Source organism: Medicago sativa, chromosome 7 (genome assembly GCF_051527215.1).
Source record: "Medicago sativa cultivar Bolivia chromosome 7, Bolivia_mono, whole genome shotgun sequence".
Taxonomy (NCBI): Eukaryota; Viridiplantae; Streptophyta; class Magnoliopsida; order Fabales; family Fabaceae; genus Medicago; species Medicago sativa.
Window position 1 is genome coordinate 97,093,208 of NC_140755.1, and position 27,995 is coordinate 97,121,202.

General features: G+C 33.2%; 1 protein-coding gene, 1 long non-coding RNA gene and 1 pseudogene across 7 annotated transcripts; 2 read left to right on the forward strand and 1 right to left on the reverse strand.

Moving 5' to 3' along the window:
- Positions 1-8,516: 8,516 nt before the first annotated feature.
- On the reverse strand, positions 8,517-9,519 carry LOC146910833 (NDR1/HIN1-like protein 10 pseudogene; annotated as a pseudogene).
- Positions 9,520-16,184: 6,665 nt separating this feature from the next.
- Positions 16,185-18,474, forward strand: LOC146910834 (uncharacterized). Its single transcript, XR_015018287.1, has 2 exons — positions 16,185-16,849; positions 18,246-18,474. It is a non-coding gene; the product is annotated as an uncharacterized LOC146910834 (long non-coding RNA).
- Positions 18,475-23,007: 4,533 nt separating this feature from the next.
- LOC146910835 (uncharacterized) lies at positions 23,008-27,954 on the forward strand. 6 transcript variants are annotated; one of them, XM_085725692.1, is made up of 8 exons: positions 23,008-23,760; positions 24,344-24,440; positions 24,932-25,082; positions 25,565-25,653; positions 25,771-25,848; positions 25,967-26,156; positions 27,527-27,605; positions 27,692-27,954. In XM_085725692.1, the coding sequence occupies exons 4-8, from the start codon at positions 25,618-25,620 to the stop codon at positions 27,765-27,767; spliced, it is 459 nt and encodes a 152-aa protein (XP_085581818.1). In that variant the 5' UTR covers positions 23,008-23,760; positions 24,344-24,440; positions 24,932-25,082; positions 25,565-25,617; the 3' UTR covers positions 27,768-27,954. The 6 variants fall into 6 exon arrangements, with proteins under 6 accessions (XP_085581818.1, XP_085581819.1, XP_085581820.1 ...); XM_085725693.1 differs by having other exon boundaries at positions 23,008-23,311; XM_085725694.1 differs by lacking the exon at positions 24,344-24,440 and having other exon boundaries at positions 23,008-23,593; positions 25,068-25,082.
- The last annotated feature ends 41 nt before the right edge of the window (positions 27,955-27,995 follow it).

A 27,995-nucleotide genomic window follows, 5' to 3' on the forward strand; every position in this document is an offset into this window, starting at 1 on the left:
GAAAAGTATACGTATATATATACAAATTAAGTAATGATTTTAATAGTAATATTAATAGAAGGGGAGGTATGAATGGAAAATGTTCCACTTGGAGTAGATAAGAAGAGAGGTGAGAAGCTAACAAGAAAGAACAAGTGAAAAAACGCGTGTAATAGTCTTACATTAGATTATACTACTAGTTGAGAAAATAATTACGGCAAGGAGCATAAACTAAGATGCTTGTGGGGTTCGTTAAAGTGTGGGTGGTTCGTTTTCGAAACACGGTTTCTTTCGCAAATGTCTTGTTTATGAGTTCAGCTCAGCGTCACACATCTTGAATAGTCGTCTCCATTTTAGAATTTTGTTATGGAAAATATTTGGCGTATACCCATATAAGAAAAAGAGATACGAGATGTTAGAACTTAGACGTGATATAAATGTAATAGATTGATAATAATGTGATTGTAAGAGAAGAATAAAAATGCAAAATGTTTTAGAAACACACATTTCGACCCTAACTATATTCGCACATTGGAATTTGATTATTGGTTCACCACTTTATGTAAAATAAGTCACTTACACTTTGTTTGGTTGTGAATAGAAGTTGTGAAGAGAGAAATAGGTGAGAGAGCATAAGAGAAGAGAGAAATAAGTGAGAAATAGAGTAGATTTGATGGATTGTTTGTTAGAAGAGAAAGATAGAAGAAATAGAGAAGAAAGAAGTGTTGATTACTTTTGAAAGTACTAAAATGCCCCAAATTAAAAAAAAAAATTTTAAGGAAATTTTTTTTCTTTCATAAATCCAAATTAAAATCCTTCAATCAACATATACTAATTTATTTATGTATGTGAATTTATTTATTAAACTACAAACTAATAATTTTTTTTTTAATTTGATTAGATTAATTATTTTTAGTTTTTTGACAAGGTTTAAATAATTTAGTTCTGGTAAAAAAATAGTTAACTAAATCAACTCATAAATCCATTTCCAATGTTGGTCTATCTACTAAACTATCACTTGCTTTTCCAGTAATATAGAAACACTTCATACACAGTGCCGAGAGATTATAGAAGGAACAACAAGATTAAATAGGAACAAGGGTAAAAAATTGGATATAATATTTCAATACAAGGGTAAAAAAGGAACAACAAGGGTAAAAGCCTTCTCTCCCCACTTTCTTCTCTATTGTGAGGAGACATAAAAAGGTGGTGGGTCCCACACTTTTTTAATCTCTCTTCCCTGTTTCTCTTCATTTCAAACAAGAGAAAGTTAGTCTCTCTTCTCTCTTTCTCTCTTCTCTCTTTCTCTCTTCCTTATTTCTCTTCAACCAAACAGACTGTTAAGGTTGATTTGTGATGTACACGCAATACAGTAATTCAATTGTTACATAAACATCTTTCTTATTTGTCACATCATCAAAATTTAACATTAAATGCCAAACGAGTAAATATTTTTAAAAACTAAGGGACCGGTCAAAATTGTAAATTTAAAAAAATGAGAAATAAAAATGTGACGTGAGGTACAGTAAACGTACTAATATTGTATTTGGATCTACTCTTATTAATATATTTTTGACACTACAAATTAAAATTATTGAAGACTCCAGAAAAGCCAATATATTGACATTGGGGAATATAGTTACATATTTAGAATGTAATATATTCCTATAAGTCTCGTATAATTTTATTAAGTTTCAAGACTATTCTTTTAAATTGACAACATATTGAAATAAAAACGAAAGAGATGTTTCATATCTCTATATTACATGACAAATTTTAGAAAAAATAAATGCAGTGAAAAAGTTACATGTCTTTTCATATGGATTGACTAGCACATACTATTGAAAACTTGAAGTTTACGAATCATATTAAGTTTGTCACAGTGACAACTTTCAAATGGAATTATTTACCCTTGATAGAGCAGCTCAAAAATCACACTTTCAAATAGAATCTATCTATTGGGCTTCTTCCCATCCCTTGAGTCATAATGCAATACCTCAGATATTTGAACAAGATCAAATGTTGGTTGATCTTCTCATTCTTGTCCAGATGGTACATTATAAACTCCTGGTCCCCTGATATAGTCAACAGAGTTGTCTTTGAGTTCGGGGCTAATGGTGCCCTGAAGGATTTTATGCCAAATTTTAAATTTATTGTGGAGCTAGGTTGGACACCTTGAGTTACATGGGGGTTCCTAGAGCATGAAAAATTCAGTTAAAATAAAGAAAAAACAAATAAATATGAGAAATGTCATAACACAACAACACAAAAAAATATTTATATTAAAACTGACCAAGTATAAGTCCCAATAAATTTTATTTATATTTAGCTTATATTAAATGACCTAAAATGTAAACAAATTAAATTTTGCTAAGAAACTGGTCATTACAACATTTAAAGTGGCTGCGAATTGATTCACAACTTGCTTGGATCAACTAACAAAGAGAAGTATTTTAGAAACCAATAACCATAGTGAATGCATATTTTATTAATTAAAATATATAAAAATATACAATTCATATATCATTAAGAGCATGTTTGGCCCTCCTTATTTTCTACTTATCTTCCACTTATAAGGAGAAGTAGGGCCAAACACAATTTCAATAAAACTCTTTCTAAAAAAAGTAACTTATTTGTAAGGAAGAAAACCACATAGAAGTAACTTTGAAAATAAGGTGTTGAAATCAACTTCAAAACTACTTACACGGCATTTTACATATTTGGTTCACCATTCGATACCTACATGGAACATTTTTACTTTTATTTTATTATTTATTGTGTACCTCATTTCAAATCTTGCTGGTGCCCACCCAGCTCCAAGCATTAATTATTTTAGTTTTATTTTTTATTTTTATATTAATTAAAAATGCTAACGCATAGCCAAACGCCAACGTTTTTATTTTCTAATAATTTCAATAGCAACGTATGTATACAACTAAAAAAAAACTATATAATTTCTTTTGAGGAAAATATTATAGTACTATATACATGTTAGGCTATCTAATTTCTTGACCAGATATTATCAAAATATTAATTATCAAAATCGTTAAATATGTTGCAGGGTATTATTATATTTATAGATAATATATTATTCTTCAAAAAAAGATAATATATTATTGAATTCTCTTCAAAATAATTACTCTTGTAAAATATTTTGTGTGTGTTTAATAAATTTATTTATGAAATTTTATTTATCACATGCAAAATTCATATCTTTTAATTTCCTTTATCAATTAAGATCAAGACTTTCAATGAAAATATTAAAAAAAAAAAGATTTTGTCTAATATGTATCCCGTCCAACAATAATAGACCATCATCTTTTTAGCAAACTTTAATAAAACGTTATTAAAGTAAACTTATGCTTTACTATAATTTTTTCAGTTTTTTTATTATCATAAAATTTATGCTAATTTTTTTAACATCTATCAATTGTAAATGTCTATCTTGGGACTATTTTTGAGAGGTCTATCTTAGACAACCTTAAAGAGTTTTACTAATTAAGTTGGAAAAAACAACAAATACCAAACGACTTTAGCTTTAACTTTAAAGTTTTAATTTACAACTTTATTATCAAAGTAACTTTTAGACCTCAAAAAAGTAGGGCCAAACGCACCCTAAGTTTAAATTAAAAAATAACTTGAAAATTTGATAAATCACACACAATTGATTTTCTCCAATTATCATGAATTAAACATGATTGTTGGAGTCATGCATTTCAATCACAAACAACTCTACCAATTACATGGATGAACCACCAATATTACTGCAAATAATACATATTTATCGCATTCTTAATGTATTAAATATGACTCCTGGTGTCATATATTTCAATCACAAATACCACCACCAACTACATGTATAAATCACATATATATCTTGTAAAAAATACATATTTTTCCCATTTTTCGTGTATTAAATACACATGTCTGACAAATAAGACATATTTATCTCATTCTTAATGTATTGAATATTATTTAGAATAAAACATAAAATACTCATTCTTATTGATATTCTTCTTGCATCTTTAGACGAAATTGTCAATTCTGCTATCCTAAAGCCTTTGTTTACGAGTACTTATATTTTATTTGATTAATGTGGTACATTTGCTTTCATTGAATAACCAAAGCAGCTAATATTTTAGCTGAATGTTGGTGGCATAGTATCCACTATTTGCCTGCTTAAATCATTAAGCTTAGTCTTTTAGGTTACTTTTGGAAAAAGCTCAGATAGTACTTTTTATATTCTTCTTGCATCCTTTTTTTACAAATTTATTTAGCCTCATCTGGAGAGTTCATTCTGCTCCTTAATTACGATGTTAGCTATGTCCCTTTGCTTTGTTATTGCAACAAAGGAAGGGCGTTGGCTAAGTCGGGTGTCACAAATAGTTGTTAACATCTTATATCTGGAGAAATTGCAAATGTGAATTATCACCTTCCCTTGTTAACATGTTGCTTTAAGCGTGAAGCAGAGTTAAAAATTTCAAAGGTGAAATTAAGTGCACACATAACGTAAATAACACTTAATTCATATAACATGATTAGACAAGTTAACAAACAGCTTTCTTTTAGTTGCATTCGTGATCTTACCGTGATCAACGATAATGCACGACTCTTGGGGTACATAGTGATCCCACACTCAAACAACTAACCACAGAAACCTTTTTAAAATGCAATAATCAAACATAGTACATACTTTGCCAATGCTAAAATCCACAAAACTGTTTAATGCTAACCATTATGGCAGCACCTGTAGCCGATTAACACTTCAATTGTGCGATGACAATCTGAACACTCGATAAAGTGTGGGATTTTTCAACGGTATTGGCAATCGTGTTATGATAATCTCTAAATGAGTATTCAAATCCCTCGCTGCTCATAACATCTTTCCATTTGTCAGAATGTCTACAAAACTATAGTTTCATGACCAACGAATATCACAATAGACCCTTTGGTTACAGGCCCACACTAACTCATTTTTGTTCTAGAAAATTGTTTTTTTGACTTCAATAACTTCCTAAAAACACATGGAAGTTACGAAACTACCTCAACGGTAGAGCAAACCGGCTGTAGTTAACTACCGCTGAGATCTAGAATTAAACCATAACATAAACATCAGTAAACCCATTTTCCAGAAACACAACACAACTCAACTCTCTCTTCCAAATTTCTCCAAACTTCAATTGCACAAATTTCAGCCCAATTTCTTCAAGTAAATCACAAGTAATTAGATGGGTTGAGGGACTAAATTTCAAATGATTAAAAATTTTGCAGTGGCGATTTAAAATAATTAGTAAGTTCAGGGACCAAATTTCAAATAACCTCTATTTGCAGGGACTAAACATATATAAAAGCATAAATGAAATTATATGTCAAATGTGTTTGTGACCAAAAATGAGTTTTTAAGTGAGTATTCAACTAACTAGACAATATCTTATATCAAAATTGGTAAGTTTCTCAATTGTATATTTTGATGCCATGAAAACGAATTGCTAAGTTTTTTTTTTTGAGCAAGAATTGCTAAGTTAGGATTCACTAAAATATAAATCATCAATTCGATTGTCATATAAGTTTCTCAATTGTTAACAACATCAAAATTTAGCATCAAATGTATAGCGAGTAAAAAGCCTGACATTTTGTCTAGAACCTCTAACTCAACTCGTAAAATGTCGAAATTGTTAGGTCGGACGTCATGATCGGAGTTCGAATCTTGACGCCTCCACTTATGTGTGTGAGTTTATAATGACTTTATCATTTCGACTATCTTGTGTAAAATAATGCACCGATATTGTATGCCTAATTTAGTAATTAAGTAAGAACATCCCGATAAAACACCTGATGTTAACATCAATTAAAAAAAAATAAAAACACTGATATTGTATATGGACCCACTCTTTTTTCTGATATTGTATATGGACCCACTCTTTTTTTTTTGGTCAAGTAGCCTAGTGGCGAGAGAAATTCATCTTAAAGATGAATAAGTGGGGTGTCCAAGGTTCGAACCTCGGCCCCTCCACATATTGTGCATTATCCCTTATCAAATGAGCTAAGTTCATTGGCGACTATATGGACCCACTCTTATTAATATGTTTTTTTTATTAAGGAATAATATATATGGTTAGATTCATATTAAAAGACTCGCTCATTTTCCATACAAGTAATATAATGATGTTTTAGTGTTTGTTTACTTGAGAAGAATAGAAGAGATAAGGAAAGGAGAATCATTATTTTAAACTTAGGTAGTATCTGATTAAATTTTTTTGAAAAATGGTGAGAGGAAAAAAGAGGAGACCAAAATTTCTTCTTGACCCAATTTAAAGTAATATAAAAAATAAAAAATGAAATTTCTATCCTAAAGTAGAAGGATTTGGAGGTATCCTTTTTCTTAAATTGTTGTCTTTATTTTGTTTATTGTTTCCTTTTATTTTTTAAAGGGCTGTTTAGATTCTATTTAAATACAAGTTTTTTTTTTTGTCAGGTAGTCTAGTGGCTAGGATTCACCTTATAAGGTGAGTTTCCTTTTATTTTTTAAAGGGCTGTTTAGATTCTATTTAAATACAAGTTTTTTTTTTGTCAGGTAGTCTAGTGGCTAAAATTCACCTTATAAGGTGAATAAGTGGGGTGTCTGGGGTTCGAACCCCAACCCCTGCATATAATAATACATTGTCCTACCAACTGAGCTATGCTCACGGGACAAATACAAGTTTATTTAATGTGACATTTAAATATTATAATCATTTAAAAAATCTACTTAAATTAGTCTGATATGTTGACTTAAGATTTTAAAGTGTGCTCTTGTCAAAGTTTCATTTTCATATTTGATTCTTGTTAGACTCAATTTTAATGAATTAATTTACCTTCTTAAAAAAATTAGATTCACATCAGAAGCTAATTTATCATTTCTCTTCGTTAAGGTTTGATTGAAGAAGGAAAAAACAACACATTTTAAATTCATCTTTTTCTCTTACCTTTTTTTCTTCATTTCATCATCCACTCCTTCAAAATTTCTATCTTCTAATAGTTGGCCATAGTGAATTAGGAGTAAAATCCTCTCCATTTATAAAAATAAATGGAGAATGCACAAACGAAACGCGTGAAAAATTATACAAATGAAACGCGTGAAATTAAAATGTATCCAGCGAGCTTGTTCGTGAAAACTTCCAAGTTCCTAAGACATTGACTATTTGTATGCTTTCATTTTATTTAGTTCCTACATTTTAAGTCATTGACTTTTGTAGATGCTTTCCTTTATTATTTTTTTCCAACTTAATATACTTTGACAACTTAATATGATGTTGATGGTTTTTGATATAAATTTTTAAACAAGGATAATGTAAAACTTTACTACAACTCATCTAATCAAATCATCCTATTATGTCATTTTTTAAGTTAGCTCTTAAAATTTCTTTACAAAAATTTAGTTAAATGGTGTGACTCGATTGAATATATGCGTGAAATGAAATTAATTAAAGGTGAACATAATTGTCCTCAAAACATTTGGTTGGTAGATATATATCATCTAATTATGCAATGTCATATCATATTTTTGTTTTAAATTATCTAATGAGTTTTGTCAATGGGTACCCTACAAGACTTCAGGGTACCTAAGAATTCTTCTAATTAAATTCGTTATTTTTAAAAACACGGTATTCGACCTAATTAAAGACCAACTAATACGGGGTCTAATTCTACCGTCAATTTATGGATTTAAAGTTAGAACAAAGTTTTGTATTCACCAACACACCAAAATTGACACCAAGGGAAGTCAAACTTAAGACTTTAAGGAAAACACGTTTTAATAAGGTTTCAAGCCAACACCATCTCATCAACTCAAGTATATTTAACACATGTTTAACACAATGTAAGAATGCGTATATATCATATACTCCATCCGTTTCAAAATACATGTCCAATTTTTGCAATGTGCACTATTCACTTGACTTACTTTGACCATACTTTTTAACTAATGTATAAATACAAATATTAGCATGTAAGATGTTGTTTGATTTGTCTCGACAAATATTTTCAAAATATTAAATTTTTATAATTTTTTACTTTAGATAATTAAAGATAATAACAGTCAAAATTGTGCATTGGTATGTGTGAAGTGGTTGACTTGGACATGTATTTTGAAACGGTGGAAGTATGACGTTATTAGTGTTTCGTATATTTAAATACAAGTATTTCTTTACCGGCAAATGTTAAGGAATGTTACTGTTAGTTACTCCCTCCGGTCACTATTATAAGTAAAATTTGACTTTTTAGATGCATTGAATAATTAATGTATCTAGTCTTTATTATAGACTTGATACATTGATTATTCAATGTATCTAAAAAGTGAAATTTTGCTTATAATAGTGACCGGAGGGAGTATGTTAATATTTAAATTGTTTCTTGTAAATCAAGTATCCTTTTTCATTGGAAATTAAATATTAAGATTAATGTTACTATAAACTAAATTAATAACAGCAAACAAATCTAGGGAATGTACTGAAAAAAAAAAAATGGTTTATTGCACAGAAAAGAAAGGCATGATCGTAATGTACAACCAAAGAAACAATGAAATTAAACAATTATAACAGGTATTACGTACAGAAAAAACAACAAAAAAAAAAAAGTGTGAAGAGACAAATCCCAATCAATACTGCTGTGCCAAGAAAACGATCCATAGGCACAAGTTAGTAGAAATCAACATCACACTTGGTGGGCACAAGCTGAGTCAAGGTTGCACTGGTATTCTTAGAACTCAAAGGAACTTTGAGGTCACATTTCACTTTCGGATTGAAATGACCAAATATCACATTCCCGAGTCTGAATCTAATTTCGAAGTAGAGTTTCACATAGATATCATAAACTTCAACACTCTTATCTTTGATGAACTCAGAGACTTGATCGTTGTCGAGCATCAACAACCGTTGCCCTGAGAAAACACCACTCATAGGATCACTTCTCTTCTTAAATTGGCGGAATGAATTCATGGCTGTGATCACATCCACATCCGCGAACCTTGAACCTTCATAGAATGCTCGGGCCTCAACTTTGTCGTAATAGAAGTTGAGTTTTTTGTTTGGGTTGCGAGCGGTGAAGTTGAGCACCATGTTGTAATGTAGTGTGTTGTTTCTGTAGTCGAATTTTGTTAGATTGGCTTCGTTGACATAGAACTTGAAGGCATGAGGTTGAACAATGAGATAGAAGATAAGGACTACGAGTGCAGCAAGAAAGATGAGTGTGACTAATAGCTTCCAGAAGAAACTGAAGAGACAGCAACAACAGCTTTTGCTTCGGTGGCGGTGAGGGTGAGGTTGTGCTGGTGGTGGAATGGCGGGGCCGTAGTAGGCACCATTTAATTGTGGTTGTTTGTTATCGGCCATGTACGTTATGAGCAAATGAACACAAGAATTGGGGTTTTAATTATGTGACAGAAATTAAAGGAACAAGACAAGTTGTGGTGAAATGTAAATTGAAAGAGTGAATTGTGAGTTAATGGAGCAAAGAGTACTGGTGCGTATATAGAAAAGAAAGGGATTATATTGGAGACTTTGTGGGATAACGCGGTTGTGTTGTGAGTACGTGGTGCGTGTTGAATATTTGCAAGCAATAACTGTGATTCAGTTTCTAATTGGTTAAGGAACTTACATTAGTAGGTAGTATGTCAGATGATTAAGATTTAAGACTGACTTTCCTTCCCAGATGGACCGAAACATCCAGGAAGAATAAAAGAAACATATCCAACCGGAAGTCATGCAAGCAAGACATTGACATTTCAATTTTTTTTAAGTAAATACTTAATCGAGTAAATCGTTAAATTGATTTATGTCTTGTAAGTCATTCTCAAATTAGTCTTAGACTCTAATAATATTTTAAAGGCCAAATTCCACTTTTGGTCATTTTAGTTTGACAGAATTCTCAAGTTAGTTCTTTAAGTTTCGAAAGTTTCAATTAGGTCCTTTTAGTTTGACAGAATTCTCAAGTTAGTCCTTTAAGTTTCAAATAGATCCTTTTAGTTGATAAACTATTTCACCGTTATCCCTATTGTCAATCTCCGTTTAACTGATGTTGATGTAGCCGTTACCTCGAGTCACTGATACCTTGAGATGACTACAAGGTGATTTGACATGTATCCTATAGTATAGATTTACCCGATATTGAAGGCAATATGGAAGGTAAGCACAACAAGTTTCACGCGACGACATATGGGATATATACAATCTAAGAAACTACTTTTGGAGGAAATTTGATGTGATTATGCCTTGTGCTCATCTTTGTTATGTAGATGTCTAATAGTACATGAAAGGAGTGTGTCATTGGTATGATCAAGATGAATATGAAAATAAATCATAGAGGAGTGATATATGTACATCTATTTGAAGACAACTTTCATGACAAACTTGTTTTTCTCTCTTCTTATTGGTCAAAAACAATGGAGAGAGAGAAAAGAAGAGAGAGGAAAAGAACATCATGTGAGTATGAGATAGAAAGTTGTTCAAAAGTTGTCACAAAATGATTGTACAAATATTATTTCTCTAAATCATATATGGTGTCATTTGCCTTGAGCAATGAGGTATTCTATACAATACCCCTACCTTCAGACATGAATGATTGTTTTAATTCTATATTTGTAATGAGACCATTCATGATATTAAATGAGTCCATTATTTTGATCTCAAATTATCTAGAGACATATCAATTTTAGATGAACTCATTGTGACATACAATGGCGGTTCTAAGGCCCGGTGAGCCTGGGCACTTGCCCGGGCTCCGGCCCAATTTTTTTGCAATTTCTTATGTAAATTCCCATGAATTTCTTATATAAACCCCTATAAATTGAGCAATTTCTTTAGATTTTTGATTATTTGCTTGCAATTTCTTATGTCTAGGCTTTATAATAATCCTGGCTCCACCACCGGTGACAAATAATAACTGAACTAAAGAATGAACATAAATAAGAATGGTAATATCAGTGTGACATAAATAACTCAGGTAGTCATCCGGTTGTCCAAAAAATTACATTGTTTCTGTTGCCAATTTTCCAAACGGCTTCATCACAAACTATATCAAAACCCTTTTTAATGCCAGACCATGCATATAGATGATTTGGCATGATAATGTTTAGGACTACTGTTTATTAAGAATTGAGGTCTTTTCCCTCATTTTTTTTTTTTTGAGGTCTACAAAAAAAAAGCCCAATTTTTAATAGAAGAGTAAACATTCCACCAATATTTCAAGCTTGCAACTTGAATGACTTGCCTTAGAGGTCTGATACAGCCATTATCTACATATAGGCACATTTTGTTCTAGGCAACAGCGAGAACTTTCCTACTAAAAGTATCTAATGACCAAATAAAATTTCTCATACAAGTATCCATAACCTTGAGTAGATTTTTAGGTCGTGCATAAATGTGGAAATTGCATAAAACAATACCACGAGTAAGGTAAATTGGACTCTACCCATGATGGACAAAAGACAGCCTTTTTAAGATGAGATTTTCACCTTTATCTCATCAACAATATGCACAAGGTAAATTGCTTTATAGTTTAGACTTTCCCTTGGAGATAGGAACACGAAGGTAATTGAAAGGAAACTCACATGGCGCAGAGCCAAGAACGACATAGATTTCTTGCTTTTACTTGCCGACAAAGCATCAGAGTAGAATTTGCATTTTTGAGGATTAACCTATTGGCTAGTTGTGTCACCATAGAGCTTGAACAAAGACATAACATTTTCTAAATTCCTTTTAGTATCTTGAGAGAAAACCTTAATATCATCAACATAAGGAGAATAAAGTAAGAGTTTGGCCCCATATGACTAACTAGACCTTGGCTTAATGGATGGATCCATTACTTTGTTTGTTTGTTTTTCAAAATTTATTTTCAGCGAAAATCCTTAATTTTAATTTCTTATAACCAATTTGTGTCGTAATAGATAATATTTGTAAATAATCACAATTGTACTCAAGTGGTTAACGAATTCCACCAAAGTATGAATAGTCTGAGAGAACTCGAGCTTGATTCCGGATGGAAACAATTTTTGATTCCGGATGGAAATTTTATGCTGATATGCCATGTTATTTTGTTTGATAATTGGGGTGTTATAAAAAACTGCCATTGTATTTAAAGGAGCAACTAAATCAATCGGTCTAACATATATTAAAGTGAGCATATTGTTGGATAATACATTAGAACATTTCTCTGGGGGTTGAAAAAAAGCTTCTATTTTTTTATTAAAAAATTATTCAATGCGGGGACGGGGATGGGGAGGGGATACCCGAACCCGCAGGGGACGGGGACGGAGTTCAATTTTTCATCCTCATTGGGTATGGGTAGGGTAACAGGTAAGTATATGAGAATCGGGTATAGGGACGGGGAATGTAAAACCCGTCCCCACCCCACCCCATTGTCATGCCTAAATATGAGACCTTAAGAGAAGCAAACTCCAAGATCGCAAACCAACCACTAGACCAGACTTTATTTACCAGTCGATCGAACTCCGAATTACATGTCCCTTTCCCTAACAACAGGAGGGTTAATTCAAAAAGAAAACATCGGTGCTAAGCCAAAATTCAGGTAAGAGGCAAAGATTACATTATGTTGATTTTTTTTTTCATAATCATGTGAAATATGTGTTGTAATAGTGGTTGTGTTTTCTTAATTGAGTCGGCTAGTCACATATTAATGTGAATTTGCTTAAGAAAAGTCACATTCAATACTAATGACAAATTGTATATAAGTTTTGGTAGATGTACTAATGGCTCTGATGCAGGGATGAATCAAAGGAAAAGACAATATTAGATGTATTTGCCTCGACTGACTTAGTGAGTTTAGATTAGTTACTGGAATAGTTTATTTTAGGGTTAAATATGTTTTTGGTCCTTATAAATATACCAACTTTTCGTTTTAGTCCCTATAAAATTTTCCTTCAACTTTTAGTCCCTATAAAATTTTCAATCACTACTTTTGGTCCCTATTTTAAAGTTAGTTTTTGTATTTTTTTAATGAAATTATGCAGAAATGTGTAGAATATTGTAAAAATATTTCCCAAAAAAAATTAGAATTTGTTAACAAAACACAAATTAAATATGAATTTTTAACCATAAAAAATATAAAAATTCATATTAAATTCATGTTTTGTTAAAAAATTCTAAATTCTTTTAGGAGAGATTCTTATAATATTATGAATTTTTCTGCAAAATTTTATTCAAAAATATGAATTCTACATATGATTTTACTTTAAAATAGGGACCAAAAGTAGTGATTAAAAATTTTATAGGGACTAAAAGTTGAAGGAAAATTTTAGAGGGACTAAAATGAAAAGTTGGTATATTTATAGGGACCAAAAACATATTTAACCCTTTATTTTATACACATTAAAAGTTTAGTATTTCCCTACTAAAAGTTATATAATAATTTTATTTACAAATAATCAAATGTGATAAGATGAAAAAGAGATAAATTGTTGAATAATTGTTTAGTCATATATAGAGAAATACACATTCAATATCAATAGTGTTGAAAATGAAGAAAAAAATACTAACAATTGCAAAATATGAAAATAAACTAGGAGGACCATATATAACATATCACAAAAGGCGTGGTGAAAAGCAAACACAAAAGAAGGCCCAGTTAGAATTAAACATGAGAAGAAATTCTGGCGACTATAAATAAATAACAGAGTAAACCCTCATTTTCGTCCCTGGAAGTGTGCCTCGCTATCAGGCACATCCCTGGCTCACCGAAACGAATCAAAAACTCCCCGAATGTTTCTTCCGTTAGTCATTTAGGTCCAAAACGTTAACTGGCCGTTTTCTTTGCTGATCTGGCCTGTTTTTTTTCCACTTCATGAGCGTACGTGGCAAAGGAGGATATAAAGAGACAAGACTTAAATGAAAGTGTTAGAATAACATCAGTTGCTAGCACATATAAAAGGAATATAACGTCATTTTCCCCCTCAAAAGTGTTTCTTTGTTTGAGCTCCTCTAAAAGGAAACCAACTGATAGTGTCTTTGAGCTTCAACTTGTTCCTGTCGCTGTCTTGTTGCTTGCGTATCTTGCTTCTGCTTGTTTAAGGTAAGAAAAACATCACCTTTAAGCTTTGTTGATGTTGTTGTTGTTGTTGTTTTGTGTAAAAACTTGCAAAATATGAATAATGTGTAAAATACTATGTTAATATGAAGATGAATAGCTTAGAACATTATTTATTTTAGTTTATTGCACATAACATTAACATGGATAAAATGGATCTCGTTTTTTTTTGTAAAAAACATTTAGGGTTTGATTTATGTATATGGTTTAGACTGACTATGGGATTCGAAGGTGAATAATGGTGTTTATGTATATGTTTTGATCAGATGGAACCAAAGGCAACATTGATTTTGCATCATGGTGGACATTTCATCGCTGATGATGATGATTTGGACTATGTTGGAGGGGAATATTGTGTTTGGGAAGACATGTGTACTGATTACATCAATCGCTTTATGCTTGATGATCTTGTGAAGAGTTGTGCTCGCTATTTTAAGATTTCACACATCTGGTGTTTGGATGCTGAGCTAGGGTTCAGAACTGGATTGTTTGAAGTCGTTGATGACACTGATGTTGTTGGGATGGTGAACATTGCTATTATATCCAACAATGAAGTTCACTTGTATTATGAGCATGACGTGGATGATCCTGTGATTGAATTTCCAGTACCATTACTCACTGGTGGTGAAGAAGATGTTGGTGAGACTGAGAAAGAAGATCCTCAAGACCATCATGTGCCTGAAGAAAATGGTGAAGAGATACCTGATTTAAATGCAGCTGCAAATGATCATATGCCTAGTGATGATGACTCTGAGGATTCTATGTATATACCTTCTAACACACACACTGAGGATGATGAATATGATGCTGAGGATGATTATGAATCTGAGGATGGATATGATGTTGAGTTTGATTATTATGATGCTGCAGTTGAAGATGAAAATGATGCTGATGAGCCAGAAGATATGGAGGAAGTAGCAGAAAATGATGCTGATGTGCCAGTGGCAGAAAACTATGGTAATGTGCATGTTGATGTAGGCAGTGAGAATGATGATGTAAACTCCTATCATTCTGAAGAAATGTAGGCAGTGAGAATGATGATGTAAACTCCTATCATTCTGAAGAATTGAAAAGTCCAATTAGCAGTGAAGGAGAAGGGAATGAGAGAGATGTATTCCCTCAGTTTGATCCAAATGCACAGTTTGGTCAAATACACTTGGAAATTGGCATGGAGTTTGATAAGTTGATGACTTTCAAGAATGCTGTCAAAGATTACAACATCTTTTATGGAAGGAACATAAGGTGGGCTAAGAATGGCAAAGAAAGAGCAAGAGCAAAGTGTGCCCAAAATGATTGTAGTTGGGAGATATATTGTTCATGGAGCAAGGTGAATCAAAGCTTTCAAGTCAAGACTTACTATCCTGATCATACATGTTGCAGAGGTTTCGAGAACAAGCAAGCAACTAGAAAGTGGGTTGTAAACAAGCTCCAACATCAAATTAAGATTCAACCAAGCATCACTTATAGTGAGTGTTTTGATTACTTGAAAAGGGAGTTTGGTATACATGTCAATGACTCAAAGTTGTTTAGGGCAATCAAAGAGGCTAGAGAGTTGATGGAAGGAAGTCTGAGGGAGCAATATGGTAGGATATGGGATTATTCTCATGAATTATTAAGGAGCAATCCAAGATCATCATGCCTCGTAGATGTGATACCTATCCCTAATTCCCCTCCTCAATTTCAAAGGATTTACATATGCTTGGAGGCTTGCAAATTGGGTTTTAAGGCTGGTTGCAGACCCTTTATTGGGCTTGATGGTTGTTTTTTGAAAGGATATTATGGTGGGCAATTGCTTGCAGCAGTGGGTCAAGATGCCAATTGTAACAGCCCGGTGGGCCCCTCGCAAGGCACTGCACCCACCGCACTGCACTGTTACTCACAAGCTTAATCACTAGCCCCCTCACCATACTAGTGTTTTTGCCTCCCGTGGGAATCGAACCTAGTACCTGGGGATAAGTACTACTTCAATGCATTCCCACTACCAATTGAGCTACTAGCTGGGAATCGAACCTAGTTGTAACGCCCGCCTTAATTATTTAATTAATTTAACGAGGTTTAATATATATATATATATATATATGTTTATATAATTCATGAATTTAAGTGGTTTACATGATTTATATGAAAATTATGTGATTTATGTGATGTTATGATTTATAGAGGTGTTATGAGGTGTTGAGACTTATTTTATTATTTAATAAAATAAGATATGAGAAATAAAATAAAAATATTAAGTTGTGGGGTTATTTTGTGTAGAAATATATTTATTAGTAGCCCCTATTGTATATATTTAGTGGGAGATATATATATTTAATTTAGAAATAAATAAGATTACGAGGAAAAGAGTAGTTTTGAGGGATGCAAGAAGTAGAACTAGTGAGTATACTTTAGTAACCTGATATATATTTATATATGTTTAAGAAAAACAAGTATGTACCGCCAGCCACCTAACTTCTAGGATATGCATATTTATATAAGCTTTCTAAACCTAATAAACCTAGAGATATTGGAAAAAGAACATATTATTAAAAACGGCGGCACACTATTTGATGGAAGAGAAGACATTAAAGACTTTGTTGTATGACATAGTTGGAGATGGAGAAGCACTAATTCATTTAAAGCAGATTCGTATGGATTTATGCAAATGGAAATTGGACAGTTACTATCACGTGGACGAGAAAACAGTGCTCGTTTAAAGTTACCATGCTGGTGAAAGAAGATGCAAAGCTATGAAACGGTTTTGGAATTGTTGATGCCGTTGAGTCATTTATTTTGTATGAAAGCCTCAATCCAGGTAAGGGTGAGACTAACTTTCAATATTATTAAGGGTATAATTCTGTAGAATGAATTTAACATGATTAGGTTGAGTTTTGGTGAGAATTGGGATTAGGGTTATATGACCGATTTGATGATTAAACCATGAAAAGATGTTAGATTGATACAAAACTAGTGTACAAACCTCAGATATACATTAGGGTGTTAATTAGATGTTGTTTTGGTGTTAGAATCATGAAGAGATATGAAAAGTTGAAGTTTTTAGGTTTCTGCCCGAGCCTGAACTGTCATCGCTCGCAACTGCGAGCTAGAGCACTCGCAACTGCGAGCTAACCCAGACCGCACGCCACTGCGAGCAGAATCGCTTGCCACTGCGAGCAAGACCTGAACTCGCAACTGCGAGCAGCATCGCTCGCCACTGCGAGCTAGACTGTTAGTTGCCCAAGTTGTTTTCCATGCGACCCCTTCGCACGTGTATTCATGAGTTGATCTTAGAAGTAATAAAGAGGGTTGTTTGGGATACTTTCAGAAGTTCCAGGAGTCTGTTTAGGTGACTGAGATTAGTAGTGATGATGTATAAGAATTATTTATGATGTTTTATGATGATAAGTTGTTACGATTCATTTCCTCTAATGTTGATATGTTATTTTAAATACTGCTATATGCTGTAATTGTTGCTGTTTACTGCTGTTAACTGTTAATGTCTTGAAGTTGCATGAGTTGGTCTAAGTTGTCATGATTTAAGAAGTTGTCTATTTTAATGGAGTTGTATAAGATATTCACGTTGTCGTCCAAGTTGCATTTAGAGTTGTGTTGTTGCATAGTCAGCGATGGGGGCTTAATGCCTGACAGGTCCTTTATGACCTTAGCGATGGGGCTTAATGCCCGACAGGTCCAAATATGACCTTAGCGATGGGGGCTTAATGCCCGACAGGTCCAAATATGACCTTAGCGAAGGGGGCTTAATGCCCTGGTGGTACCACATGCATAATGAAGTTGTCGTTGAAGTTGTCTAAGTTGTTGTTGAAGTTGTAGTTGCATTGTAGAGTCGTCATAACTTATATTTAATGATGATTTAACGATGATGTTTGACGATGATGTTTTGACGATGATGTTTGTTTATGATGTTTTGATGATGGTGTTTGATTTTGATTTGATGATGATGTTTTGATGATGATGTCTGTTTATGATTGATGATGATAATAATATGATACTAAATGATTATTAATGCTGATGTTTATGATGTCTTAAGTTTTTGAATATATGGTGATACCTGATTATGATTTGATATGATGCTAAATGATAAATGTTTGATATGTTAATAAAGTTTTATGTTGTTATATGCTTAATTTATTGACTGTGAAATCTCACCCCTTCTGCTTGAAAATGTTGCCCTTCGTATGGGTAACTTGCAGGTAATAAAGACTAGAGGCGTTCGTGAGTGGACTCCTCACTTTGTGTCTAGGTGCTCTGATATGTAACGGGATGGGGCTTGCTTTCATGAACTTTTTATGAATAAACATTAACTAAGACTTATGAGATTTCTGATAAGGCCTGTGTGCCAAGACTTTTATTATGTTGAATATTTTCCGCTGCATGATTATAGATTTTGACGTTGAATTTTGAAAGATAATTATTATTATCTATTTTGTGGTTTTAAAGAAGTATGTGACATTCCGTTTGTGATTTAAATACTCTGATTTATGATGAAATTTTCAAGTTGGGAAAACGGGGTGTTACAATTGGTATCAGAGCAGGTCGGTCCATCCGGCCAAATAGATGAGTCGAGTAGTGTCGTTGATGGTTGAGATACCGTCATTGAGTTGTCTGTTTGTTGTTTGTTGTTTAACCCTTAGTATGAACTGGTTGGAGTACAACCATGTTCATATTAATAGTTTTAGTAAGTCGGCGTACTTTCCTTCCGCCGAAGAAGAAAGTGGAGCAGAGTTTTTGTCTACTAAGCAGCTGAGGCAGTTAGCACGTGATGGAATTTTGATGGTTTCGTTGATGGCGTCACTGTCTATTGAGAATCAAGTAGTGAGTGATAAGTTGCAAATTGTGTGAGGATTTCCCGAAGTTTTCCTGAAGAGATTGTTGTTTGATCTTACCAGCACATCAGGAAGTGTCTACCGCCGGAGAGAGAGGTCGAATTTTCTATTGATCTTGTTTCGGGAACGAAGCATGTGTCTATGACACCTTACCGTATGTCAGCTTCTGAGTTGGCTGAGTTGAAGAAACGGTTGGGAGATTTACTTGATAAGAAGTTTATAAGACCGAGTGTTTCACCTTGGGGAGCACCGATATTGTTGGTTAAGAAGAAAGATGGAAGTATGGGGTTGTGCTTTGATTATTGACAACCGAATAAAGTAACTATAAAAAAGTAGGTATCCACTTCCAAGAATTGTTGACTTGATGGATCAGTTAGTGGGTGCACGTGTGTTCAACAAGATTGACTTGAGGTCAGGTTATCACCAGATTAAAGTGAAAGATTAAGATATGCAGAAGACGACTTTTTAGGACGCGATATGGACATTATGAATATAAGGTGATGCCTTTTGGTGTTAGTAATGCACCTGGTGTTTCTATGGAGTATATGAATCGCATCTTTCAAGCATTTTTGGATCGCTTTGTGGTTGTGTTCATCGATGATATCTTGATTTACTCTAAGACAGAAGAAGAACATGCGGGACATTTGAAGATTGTTTTGCAAGTGCTGAAAGAGAAGAAATTGTATGCTAAATTGTCTAAGTGTGAATTCTAGTTGAATGAGGTAAGTTTTCTTGGCCATGTTATTTCTGGTAGTGGTATTGCAGTCGATCCATCTAAAGTTGAAGCAGTATCACAATGGGAGACTCCTAAGTCAGTTACAGAGATTAGAAACTTTTTGGGTTTGGCAGGTTACTACCGAAGATTTATAGAAGGATTTTCTAAGTTAGCACTTCCGTTAACGCAGTTAACGTGTAAAGGTAAAACCTTTGTGTGGGATGTTCATTGTGAGAACAGTTTTAATGAATTGAAGAAGCGTTTGACGACGGCTCCAGTTTTGATTTTGCCGAAACCTGATGAACCTTTTGTGGTGTATTGTGATGCGTCCAAGTTAGGCTTAGGTAGTGTACTTATGCAAGATGGTAAAGTGGTTGCGTATGCATCAAGACAGTTGAGAATTCATGAACGAAACTATCCTACTCATGATCTTGAATTAGCTGCAGTTGGATTTGTGCTTAAGATTTGGAAAAGTTTGCAAGAGGCTTTAGGCTCTAAGTTGAGATTGAGTTCGGCGTATCATCCTCAAACAGATGGTCAGTCGGAAAGAACGATTCAGTCGCTCGAAGATTTGCTGAGAGTTTGTGTACTTGAGCAAGGTGGAACTTAGGATAGTCATCTCCCGTTGATAGAGTTCATATATAATAACAGTTACCATTCAAGTATTAGAATGGCACCTTTCGAGGCTTTGTATGGTCGGAGGTGTAGGACTCCGTTGTGTTGGTTTGAAACAGGTGAAAGTGTGGTTTTAGGACCAGAAATTGTTGAACAGACTACTGAGAAGGTGAAAATGATTCAAGAAAAGAAGAAAGCGTCGCAGAGTCGACAAAAGAGTTATCATGATAAGCGTAAGAAAGACCTTAAGTTTCAAGAAGGAGATCACGTGTTCTTGAGAGTTACATCGATGACCGGTGTTGGTCGTGCATTGAAGTCAAAGAAGTTGACTCCGAAGTTTATTGGTCCGTATCAGATAGTAATTGCAGTAATGTTTAGATCAGACACCCTAAAGAACAGTGGGAGATTATTCTACACATGTCCATATCACAAGGTATATTTGTTATTTACCTCTGAAATTGTAGCACCACATTGTACACATTCTCTTCCTGTTTTTGTTTCTGATTTCTCCATTTATGTAATTGCAGAACGATCCCCGAAATTGTGAGTATTTTATATTGAATGGGAGGTAATTCTTGCGGCAGAAGAAGTTGCAAATGCAGAGGGTAGAAATGATGGAAGAGAGACTGTAAATGAAAGGGTGCTTGATGGGAGAGAGGCTGGCAAGCGAAATGCAATTGATGCAAAATGGAAGACAAGACTGAACTCTAAATTGGAACTTTTGGCTGTTGATTTAAGGATGCTGAAGTACTTGGTTTTTGCATCTATTATCATGCAATTCCTCAACATGATAATGCAAAAGAAGTGAAATAAGAGGAACAATGTATTTTGCTTTAGTTTTTGTAGGTTCACTAGTATGTAAGACCTTGTGTAATGAAATGAAGCTTTGGAAACCAAATTATGTAACACTATTATGAAATGAAATGAAGGTTTGGAAACCAAATTATGTAACACTATTATGAAATGAAATGAAGGTTTGGAAACCAAATTATGTAACACTATATTATGAAATGAAATGAAGGTTTGTTTATTTTTGGAAGCAATTGTGCAAGACCTTGTCAACATGAATGATTATGAATATAATGGGAATGAATTCAACAACATAAATAAATTGCACAAAAGAAGGTAGTCATAGTCATAATATTAGATGAAATAAGAGGAACAAAGTATCTTGCAAGGTAGCCATTGTTATAGACATTACACAACCAAAATGAAGATAGCTTACATAACCAGCATTACCTAATATCTTGTTTTGAAAGCTATCTCAAAGGCTCTAAGCCTAAACTTCGGAGTCAACTTCTTTGACTTCAATACCTTCATCTAAACCAACCTAACAAAAATTTAATCTTTTGAAAGGAACAATGAGAATGTCGGACGAATGCTGGAGAACTGCTGTTTGGCAAGTTTGAATTACCTCATTCAAAGAAGACAATTGTTGGAGTTGGAAGATGCATTCCCTACCTAATCACGATCTTCTGGCGGAATCAAACTTTTGATGATATCTTCAGTTAATCTCAGCAACGTTACCCGCGTATCGATCCACTGGAACATGTTGTGCTCCCAAAACATGCTATCCACGTTTTCGTCCTCTCGTCGAGCGTTGGACGTTTATACCGAACTAATTCCACCCTCCTTGTGTCTTTGGGGTTGACTCCTTGGTTGAATTCATTAAGTTGATCCTTGAGACCTCTTAACGTTACACCAAGGCACCGAACCTTCAACCTCTGAGGTTCTCCGCCGTTGAATTCTGCATGAATGTCGATCCACCCGGTCATTGTTTCAAATCTACACAGTTAAAAATTAAAAATAATCAATGAAAAACTCATTCAAACATTTGTAGTGAAAATTTTACATAAACCCTAAATATCTTAAATAAACCCTAAAAAATTTATAAAATTCGAAAAAAATATAAATTTATGCAATATAACTCAATTATAACAAGTATTCATAACATTTGTTAATACCATTTCAGATCTACAACATAACTATATTAAAACTAAATAAATCAAACCCTAAAAAATTTATATAATTCGAAAAAAATATAAATTTAAGCAATATAACTCCATTATAACAAGTACTCTTAATATTTGTTAATAACATTTCAGATCTACAACATAACTATATTAAAAAAAAGTCCTCGTGAGTTTAGCTCAGTTGGTTGGACAATGCATGAAATATGCAAGGTCTAGGGTTCAAACCCCGGCCACTACAAAAAAAAAAACTATATTAAAAAAAATTCAAAATTTAAAAATTAAACTACAACTAAAATTACAAACATATAAACATATATACTAACTAAAATTTATGACAATAGCATAAGTGATAACTTACTTGTGATTTAGTGGAAAAAATTGGATGATTTGGTAGAGTTTTTTTTAGAGAGAAAGTGAAAATTTTGAATTTTTAGAGAGAGATAGTGATGATAGAGTGGCTGGAAGTTGGGTTCTATGTGTTCTTATGTTACGAACACAACAACAGTTAATTACCACTGATGTCAGTGGTAGTTAACTGCCGACGGTTTTCCCAGTGGTTGTTAACAACCGCTGAACCACTGCTGAGGGCATTTATGTATTTTATCTGGGTCATTGTGAAGTTTCCTATGTAAGAAAAACAATTTTCAAATAATAATAATAAAAGTTTTCAGAAATATTTGGACCAAAAAGATTAATGGGCTGGACTCATCATATCATATGCATATATTGTACTATGTTGTTGTCGGGTCAACATATGTAACCCTAGTTTGTGTTGGTGCGGCTGCGTTGCTTTTAAATACTTTCATTTCACATCACAGTTGTTTTCATTCTTCATGTCCTCTCTGTGTTTATCTCAAGTTCACAAATCCAACAACAACCATAACAACCAACAACATGATACAATCTTCCTTTCTCCCTCTTCACAAAACTCTCTTCCATTCCCAACCTCAATGGAATTTCCCTCTTCTCCCTTTTCACAGATCTATCGTCTATTTCATATATTCCCTCTCCCTCCTCACAAAACTTTCATCTATTCCCAACATCCTTTCTCCTTCTTTGAAAGAATGAAAAGAAGAAATCTATTCCCAACATCCTTTCTCCTCCTTTGAAAGAATGAAAAGAAAATGATTGTATGTGAGATCCGAGAATAATCATTGTTTTTTTTAGGAACTTTCATCCCAGCAATATATATTTTTTTTTAATTTTAATTTCGATTTATTTTCTCTATTTTCTTTTTTCATTCAAATGAATTGTTTGGGCTTTCAACACAATATTGTTTGGGCCCAATACAATATCCGCGTCCAATCCACAAAGATCCGATTCCGCTCTATAGGAGCGGGAATTTTAAATGTTTATTGAGCGGTAGTATATCCTTCGACACACTCGTTGCTTACTCCATAGACAACATGAAACTTACTCCTAATCTTGTAAGGGAGAAAAGCACGACCAGCATGAGCTTTCTACCAGTAGCCAGTTTTCTTGTCAATCGACAGTTCTTTCTAGCCTTAGATACGATTTTCCTTGAGCGCTCTTTCTGCCTATAAGCCTCAACAGCCCGATCACCTTGGTTAAAGAACAGGTAAGAATTAGAATAAGAATATCACGGGATGAAGGTGCTTCTTTCACTCTTCCAATGGTAGTGTTTTAGGTTTTGAATCACTTTCTTGCAGATGTTTATGTTTCTTCAACTGTTATTTATAGATCTGTTATTGCAGATCTTGGTTTCTTTTTGTTCTTATTGTTCCTGTTATTGCAGATCTTGGTTTCTTTTTGTTCTTTTTGTTCTTGTTATTAATAAGTTTATCTGTGTGTAATTATATCTATTAATTTCTATTTTTCTATGCAACAATTTGATTATTAATAAGTTTATCTGTTTATCTGTGTGTAATTATATCTATTAATTTCTATTTTTCTATGCAACAATTTGATTTTATTGTAATTTTTGTTCTAAGTTTGATCTGTTAATCTATCTATTGCAGGTTTTGGTTTCTTTTTGTTTTGTTAATAAGCTTATTTGTGTGTAATTATACCTATTTTCTATGTCTATAACTGTTTGTAGATTTTGGTTTCTTTTTGTTTTGTTAATAAGCTTATCTGTGTGTAGATTTTCTATGTCTACACCTACTAATTTTTTGTATGTTTGTTTTACTTGTTTTACTTAGGATGATGTTGCTGTGGCTCGAGAGAGAGTTGAAAAAGCTGAGAGTGATTTGGCTACTGCCAAGACTGCACTGGGGGCTGCCAAGACTGTAGTGGGGGGTAAATTTTAATATATGTTCATTCATGTTGAAGGATATTTATTTAAATTCTTAATATGGCTTTTTGACTGTTTCGGTTGTTTTTTAAACAAATCGTGGAACTCCTTTTTTTTAATTTCTTCCTTTTCAAAAGTTTTATTTTCATTTGTTTTACTCAAATATCTACTCAGAACATATTTACAGAATAATGCTACAGTTAAACTAACTAATAAATGTAGCTACACCTGAGAACAAAATTTAAGTGGAGTATGCTGTTCTATGATAATACCGCATATGTATATTCTGGAAAAATCACATCAGAAACTTAATCCAAATTTTGACCTAAGCTTCATTGGTTCTTTAATCGAATTGTTAGCTTCTAAATGTAGCCTCATTGGTTCTTTAGTTTGAATCTTCATTCAATTTCATATGTTCAGCAAATGAGTAAAACATGTCGTTGAATTCGATTATCCGTGATATTCTTATTCTAATTCTTACCTGTTCTTTAACCAGGGTGATCGGGCTGTCGAGGCTTATAGGCAGAAAGAGCGCTCAAGGAAAATCGTATCTAAGGCTAGAAAGAACTGTCGATTGACAAGAAAACTGGCTACTGGTTACAAGAAAGCTCATGCTGGTCGTGCTTTTCTCCCTTACAAGATTAGGAGTAAGTTTCATGTTGTCTTTTGTCAATAGTTTATATGTTGATCAATCCCTTTCTCTTCAACACTGCTCTTCAACACTGGTAGTTTGATTATTGATTTATACTATATTTTATGTGTTTGAGTGATGAGGGGTGGAGGGGAGTAAGACAAATCTTAGCATCTTAGGTAGGTTTAGTGATTGTGGTCTTATTTTCATCAATGTTTAGAAGGACATGCTACATTTAGAGTTTCGACCACTGTTTTTTTTTTTCTTTTTCTTTCTTTCTTTTCTTTATCCTTTTATAGGATTAGAATTTAGAAATGGCATCATGAGTTTTGTAGTTTGAAAGCGAATTGGGTATGCTCTTGTACTTACAAGAGGAGTGAATGTCCTAGTTGGTCCCTTAATATGTATGGTTATGGTGAGCTGATTCTTAAAATTAAGAAATTTTTGGAATTGTTTGTGTCAAACAGTTATATAACATATATTATTTTTTTTTGGCAGGGTTTAAGAGGAAGGGGAAGAAGCTTTTGAATAACAAAAACCTTCCTGCAAGCATGGCTACAGATGATGCGCACCTCAATGCGCAGGAGGTATTCATATTGATGTCTAGTGCACGTTTTAACTTCACCTTTGTTTTGTTTTTTTATTTATACCTGAATTAAGTTCAGGGGGCTGATTTTCTAATGTGAATGTTGATGCCCAATTAGGCACTTGTTTTGGGAGATCAGGGTGCTGAGGAGCCTGCAAGCATGGCTACAGATGATGCGCACCTCAATGCGCAGGAGGTATTCATATTGATGTCTAGTGCACGTTTTAACTTCACCTTTGTTTTGTTTTTTTTATTTATACTTGAATTAAGTTCAGGGTGCTGATTTTCTAATGTGAATGTTGATGCCCAATTAGGCACTTGCTTTGGGAGATCAGGGTGCCGAGGGATTTGATTTTGATTTGGGGCTTGATGTGGAGTTGGAGCAGCCATTTGCAGATTTTAATGACCTGACCTTACTACACGATAATTTGCAAGAATTGAGGAACCATAACCAGACTTTAAGCAACCTCTATGGAGAGCATATTACGCGCACTCGGCGAAAAAGTAAGTCGTTTAATTTTTGGGATATAAATAACCTTATTCTGGAATATTTTTATTAGTTAGTGAATTTGCCTTTTTAATCATATGTTGCACTTGATTTTTGGGTGTATTTGTGATTGTGTCCTGTTGGAGTTTTACCAGTTTTCTGCATCTGCATCACGTTTGTAGCCATAGAAGTTTGTCTTTCCAACTCTGTTTTAGTATTTGTCTTGTTGCGGTTTAGACAGTTGTAACATTTTAGTGTGCACCTTACTACGTCTTATGCGGGGTACTGCTGTTAATAGAAGTTCTTTTGTTGTTTAAAAATAAATTGTATATCATGTTTTATCCTTGTTCTTTTAATGTATTCTAAGTTGAAGAATTGGATAAAATTTTGGCTCATGTGTTAACTGTTAACAGGAATACTTACTAAATTTTCTGGCGTGGCATATACAAACTAGTTAATGAGGGATTCGATCTGCTATTTGATAAAGATTATGTAAAACATAACAGCCCCATTCATTAGTGATAATCATTATTCATTAGATGTGCATGCATATAACTTGTTATCTGTCTGTTTTCACATAGAAAACCAATTTAACGTGCATCTAGCCTAATGCTACTTTCCCCAGCTTCTACATTTCCACGTTGAACTTGTCTAGGAATGGATAAATGTAAGCAAAATGTTTTTCCGAGCAGGTGCAGATACATAATAATTCTATCCTTGCTAGTATATATAGTTACTACTCTGATTTAGTATTTCATAATATGATTCTCACCTAATAGTTTTCCATGATACTACTCTGAAAAACTAAATCTTATATAAAAATTATAATAAATGAAAATAGGTAATTTAAATTGGTTAATGGTTTGTTCTTATGTTTGTAAAGGCCATAATGGTCAGAGTGCGCAACGGGAATTAAACTAATGTTAAATAGAGAACCTGTGATGATTACTTAGAATTTTTATCCCAATACAAGCACGCTAATTTTTTTTTAGAGTTTTTGACACTTGAGTATCTCTATCTTTCTAATTTTTTTTTTAGTTTTGCTATTCACACCAACTATTTTGTTTAAAAACTTCGCATACCTATCTAACTTGTGATTAAGAATCTTGACTATTAAGAATTGCAAGTAGCTCATTTGTTCAACATTGCGTAGTTCCAGTTGAAGTTTTGATTGTACTGTGTTAATTTAATAGCACCATTTTTCCTTCCTTTACAAGTACATGCCAGAAGTCCTGGAATTTATTTAACAGTGAATAATCTGGAGAATTGTATTGTAAATGTGAAGTACGTTTAGTGGCCTGTTCATTTTTAAACTTTTGTTTCCTAGTGTCGTTATGTGTAATTAGAACAATGTTAATGTTGATTAACTATTTTTTTTTTTTTGTAGAATTGAAGAAGAAAATCACCAAGAGTACTGCTGTGGTTCGGAAAGTTATGGGTGAACTTGATTATGATTTCGATGAAATGTATGTAACTTGTAACTTAATTCATTTATGTAGTTTACAATTCTTTTTATAAAATAATTAATAACTTACTTTTTCTTTCATTTCAGATACCCTGATGCCATATTTGTGGATGTGGATCATGTTGATTACCATGGGAGATATGTTCATTGGATCAAGTTTTGAATGATCCAAACCAGCCTTGGGCAGCCTTGAACAATGTTAACGTTCAAAATATACATTAATGTTGTTTCATGAATTGCCTTTTGGATGTTTGAGTCCTTGTATGGTGATAATAGTTCTTGAAATTTAAAACAATTTATTGTGATCACAATACATTGATTAATGAGACGAATTTCTTGATTTCTTTTGATATTTGGCCTGTTATCTCAAGTTTTCTAGCTCTTATCTAAT

Excerpts from the sequence above, each read along its gene's own strand:
- LOC146910835 (XM_085725691.1), top strand. Across the intron at positions 25,849-25,966 it reads CGCACCTCAATGCGCAGGAG|GCACTTGCTTTGGGAGATCA; the intron begins GTATTCATATTG and ends ATGCCCAATTAG. Across the intron at positions 26,157-27,526 it reads TACGCGCACTCGGCGAAAAA|AATTGAAGAAGAAAATCACC; the intron begins GTAAGTCGTTTA and ends TTTTTTTTGTAG.